The sequence below is a fragment of the Apium graveolens genome, chromosome 2 (genome assembly GCF_009905375.1).
Source record: "Apium graveolens cultivar Ventura chromosome 2, ASM990537v1, whole genome shotgun sequence".
In the NCBI taxonomy this organism is placed as follows: domain Eukaryota; kingdom Viridiplantae; phylum Streptophyta; class Magnoliopsida; order Apiales; family Apiaceae; genus Apium; species Apium graveolens.
The window spans coordinates 24,215,515-24,220,236 of record NC_133648.1 but is presented as its reverse complement, the minus strand read 5'-3'; the positions used below and the strand labels follow the sequence as shown (position 1 = coordinate 24,220,236).

Below are 4,722 nucleotides of genomic sequence, written 5' to 3'. Positions count from 1 at the left end.
GTTGGGCCAGTCAGGACTGGCAGTGCATGGGACTGGACTGAGTTAGGAGTCCATGACTAGTCCTTTCAGGAGCTACATGGAGTTAGGAGTCCAGGACTAGTCCTTGCAGGAGCTACATGTACTATCATGTGCCCCCACTCCCTTATTCAGATTTTCTGGATGGGGGAGTAAGTTTGGGCTTGCTTGAAGAACATGGATTTTTGGTTGTTGTCTTTAGAAGAATTTGTGCTTTTCTTGACCCCCAGTCCGGATTGTGTTGAGTTCAGCAATCAGGACTAAAGTTGGTTGTCTTTAAAAGTATTTATGATTATCTTACCCCCAATCCGGATTGCGTTGGGTTCAGCAATCAGGACTAAAGTTGGTTGTCTTTAGAAGAATTGGATCTTTTTATGCCCCCCAGTCCGAAATGCGTTGAGTTCAGAGATCAGGACTGAGGTTGGTTGTCTTCGGTGAAATTGGATCTTTTCTTGCCCCCATTCTGGATTACGTTGAGTTCAGCAATCAAGACTAAAGTTGGTTGTCTTTAGAAGAATTGGAGCTTTTTATGCCCTCCAGTCTGGATTGCCTTGAGTTCAGAGATCAGGACTGTGGTTGGTTGTCTTCAGTAGAATTGGATCATTTCTTGGCCCCAAGTCCGGATTGCGTTGAGTTCAGCGATCAGGACTAAAGTTGGTTGTCTTAAGAAGAATTCGTGCTTTTCTTTCCCCCCATTCCAGATTGCTTTGAGTTCAAAGATCAGGACTGAGGTTGGTTGTTCTTAGAAGAATTTGAGCTTTTCTTGCCCTCAGTCCGGATTGCGTTGAGTTCAGCCAATCAGGACTAAGGTTGGTTGTCCTTAGAAGAATTTGATCTTTTTTTGCCCCCAGTCTGGATTGCGTTGAGTTCAGCAATCAGGACCAAAGTTGGTTGTCTTTAAAAGAATTTGTGATTTTCTTGCCCCCAGTCCGGATTACATTGAGTTCAGCGGTCATGACTGAGGTTGGTTGTTCTTAGAAGAATTTGAGCTTTTCTTGCCACCAGTCCGGATTGCGTTGAGTTCAGCCAATTAGGACTAAAATTGGTTGTCTTTAGAAGAATTTGTGCTTTTCTTGCCCCCCAGTCCGGATTGCGTTGAGTTCAGCGGTCAGGACTGAGGTTGGTTGTTTTTAGAAGAATTTGAGCTTTTCTTGCCCCCCAGTCCGGATTGCATTGAGCTCAGCCAATCAGGACTAAGGTTGGTTATCCTTAGAAGAATTTGAGCTTTTCTTGCCCCCGGTCCGAATTATATTGAAGGACTCTTCGAGTCCTGAACCAACTTTCACCTTATTGTTAGGACTATTTTCATCAACCTGGACTTCTTCAGTTTCAACTGCAGCTTCGATTTTTGCTTGTTCTTTGTTTGAGACCATTTGATGAATTCGGGCTCCGGAGTTCTTCTTCAGGTAGAAGTTAACTTGTTCTGATTCTTTTGCTTTGGTTGCTTGCATGGTAGGACTAGCTTGGTCTAGGACCTGATTTGCCTTATCGACTACCATGAATTGCTTGCTTGCCGGTCCCTACGAACTTGGCATGTTTGATTCTTGGTCCGGGCTTGATTGAATGAGTTGTACCTCTTTTATTGTTTCTTCCCTTGGTCGGGGTCGGTGCTTCTTGATGCTTTATTGTTTGCGAAGGACTGTGGCCTTCCTTTTATTGTCCTGGTGGGTTTCTGCCATTACTAACCCCTGGCTATAGCATGTTTCAGCAACTCCATAATCTCTTTTTATCTCCCCGACTCTTGTCGGGGTTGGGAACTTGATTTTGAGATGGGAGATTGAAGTTATTGCTTGCATCATGCTTAGAGCTGATCTGCCGATGATTCCATAGTATGATGAAGGAGTGTTGATGACATAGAACTTTATGATATGAGTTACTTGGTTAGGAGCAGTTCCAAAAATAACAGGTAGATACAAAGTTCCTTGGATCGGGACTAAGTTGTATCCGAACCCATAGAGTGGATCCTCCCGGCAATCATTTGAGCGGATGCTCCCTAATTGCATTTGATCCACTATGTACTTGTAGAGAATATTTAATGAGAAACCATTGTCTATGAGCATTCTTCTTACTTTATTATCAAAGATTTCCAAGGTGACAACTAAAGCTGCATTGTGATGAGGGTTGACTCCTTCATAGTCCTTACTGCTAAAAGATATCACCATATCTGGGAGTGATTGGATTGAGAGCACTTCTTCGCCGAAGTCCGGGCTCCGTGATGGGGAGTGGGAGCCTCCTAGGACTACATTAACTACGTTTTTTCCTCTCTTTTGCGCCTCCCCTCTGTTGTTGTCGTTGTTGTTGTTGTTGTCCCGGACTAAGTATTTGTTCATATTTCCTTTATTCACTTGGTCCTCAATGAAGTACTTGAGTGATAAGCAGTTCTCAGTCTTATGGCCATGGGTCTCATGATAATCGCATTGTCTATTGTAAGGCCTGCTCTCCGGAGGCGTTTGTATTGGCTTCAGAGGATAATAGAAAGGTTTGTCTTTTACCTCCTTCAAGATTTCCTCCCGGGTCATGTTGAGAGGAGTCCAGTCCGGCTCCTGTTTCGGCTCCCGGGGTAGCTTCGCGGGTCCTGGATCGCTCTTGGACTCCGGCGTATGATCGAGTCTCTGAAAAACTGTACTGGTTTATTTTTCTTAGCTCTGTTGGTTTTGCTTGAAGTTCTTGTCCTGATGGTAACCCCCTTTCGGTTGGTCATCAGTGTTCTTACTCCTTGACCCCCCATTCTGGGTCATCATCATTGCTTGGAGTACATCAGTTTCCTTTATGAATCTGGCAGCCATGGAGTAAGCTGCTGCCACACTTTGTGGCTCCTTATTATTCAGTTCTAAAATATATCTCTCATTGTGCTCTAGGTCCAAGTTTCTCCTGAAAATGCTCAGAGCTTTGCGCTCATCCAAGCTCGAGACTTTGTTGATTGCTTCCTAGAACCGAAGCATATATGCAGAGAGAGACTCATTGTCATGCTGCCGGATTGTTTCCAGGTGACACATATGCATTTCATGCATTTTGTTTGCTCGAAATCTCCGGAGAAAAGATGCACGGAACTCCTTCCAAATATAGATGTTGCGGGAGGGGATCCTGCTGAACCATCTCTAGGCCCCTCCCTTAAGAGTTGATGCGAAGAACCTTGATTTCGTCAAGTCATTGTAGTAATATATTTGCGCGATCTACCCAAAGTAGTTCAAGTGCTCCTCTAGGTCTCTCAGACCGTCAAAAGAATCAAAATTGTAGTGCTTCAAGTCCCGCTGCCGGGGAATGGCCTCCAAGGAGTGGCTGAAAGGAGTTAATGTTTCCCCAACTTCTACTCCTGAGTCTCTGTCCATCTTTCTTTGCAATTCATAGATCATATCTTTTAAGTCTTTCTGCTTCTCCTCTTCTTCATCATCAGGAATCAGCTCCGGAGTAGGATCCCTCCGGGGTTCTCTTGGTCCTAGACTTGGCCAGCAGCTTTTCTTCTTCTAACTGCATTTTTTTTGGATTTTTAGCTCGAGCTTTGCTTCTTCCTCTTTTCTGATTTGCTCCCGCATCTCTTCCAACCTTTTCTGTTTAGCAGCTTCTGCTTCTTTCTTATTACCCTGATCATTTTTGCTTTTCTTTCCCTTAGCTCCAATCCGGTCAAAGACAGATCTCTTAGATTGCTAGAAGTCCCCGGACTCCTAAGGTTCTTCCTCAAGTTCGGCTTCTTCCGGGAGCCGAGTTTGCTCCTGCCTGTAGAGCTGGATTGCTTCTTCCAGTTCATCACTTGTAAGGTTGGCCATGTGCTCTTCGACCACCGGAACATTAGTGTATTTGTATTGGTTCAGCTCAATAAGGTTTCTGGCATCCCGGGTGTTTACAATTCTCTCCATAACAGGAGTGTGTTGCAATGGTTGCTTCTGGAACGCTTCTCTGTCGGCTCCTGGATCGAGGGCCAGGGAGTAGTCCGGCTCCCGGACCTGAGTACTAGCAGAGGGTCTCCTAGAAGTATGCTTTCCTGGTCTTGCCATTTCTCAAAAATACCAACTAAAAAAAGTTTCCAACTGATAATATGGATTTAAGGTTACTTTACGAAAATCAAAAAAACTATCCCAAACAATAACAAGCAATAACAAACAGCTTTCTGGGACTAGTTTAAACAATCTTCTGGGACTACTCAACAATGCGGTAGAATAAGTGTAGTGGGGTTTTAGAGCACAAAGACAATATTCAAACTAGAGCAAAATCGGGGTTCTAAAATGATCAAAACTAACAATAGCACACACAAACGTGGCTTAAATAAACAAAACAGGGCTCACACAAATGTAACCTAAAATAAAGAGCACACACAAATGTGGCTTAAACAAACAACATTCTTGTTTATGGAAGAGTTTGGTTGCTTGGGTTCTTACAAGTTAAATAAATGGTCTCTTTCAAGAGCTTGCTGATGAAGGTGAATCCGGGGGCACTGAGACCCAAGGATGGAGAGCCCCTCCTTCTAACGCCAAATGATAACTCCTGGTGGCGGGGCTTCTCCTTCGATGCCGCACCTGGATCCTTCTCCGCTGTGGAGGTGTAGCGGTGGTGGGGTTCCTACAAAACAACACCAGAAGGGGGTTTCGGGTCCCGCGGTGCCTCCGGTGTGAGAGTAAGAACTCGCTTTTGGGGAAGATGAAGATAAAAATGAATGCAAGGTGGTTGTGTGTGTATATGAGTGCAAGAGAGTGATTAACCCCAAAACCTTAC

At 44.5% G+C, this 4,722-nt stretch overlaps 1 protein-coding gene across 1 annotated transcript; it reads right to left on the bottom strand.

Annotated features, from left to right (window-relative positions):
- Nucleotides 1-1,637: 1,637 nt before the first annotated feature.
- Nucleotides 1,638-2,534, bottom strand: LOC141686735 (uncharacterized). Its single transcript, XM_074491787.1, has one exon. It carries the CDS (start codon nucleotides 2,532-2,534, stop codon nucleotides 1,638-1,640), a length of 897 nt encoding a protein of 298 aa, XP_074347888.1.
- Between the last annotated feature and the right edge of the window lie 2,188 nt (nucleotides 2,535-4,722).

Bases quoted from the DNA above. Each gene is read 5' to 3' on its own strand.
- LOC141686735 (XM_074491787.1), bottom strand. From the start codon at position 2,534: ATGACCCGGGAGGAAATCTTGAAGGAGGTAAAAGACAAACCTTTCTAT.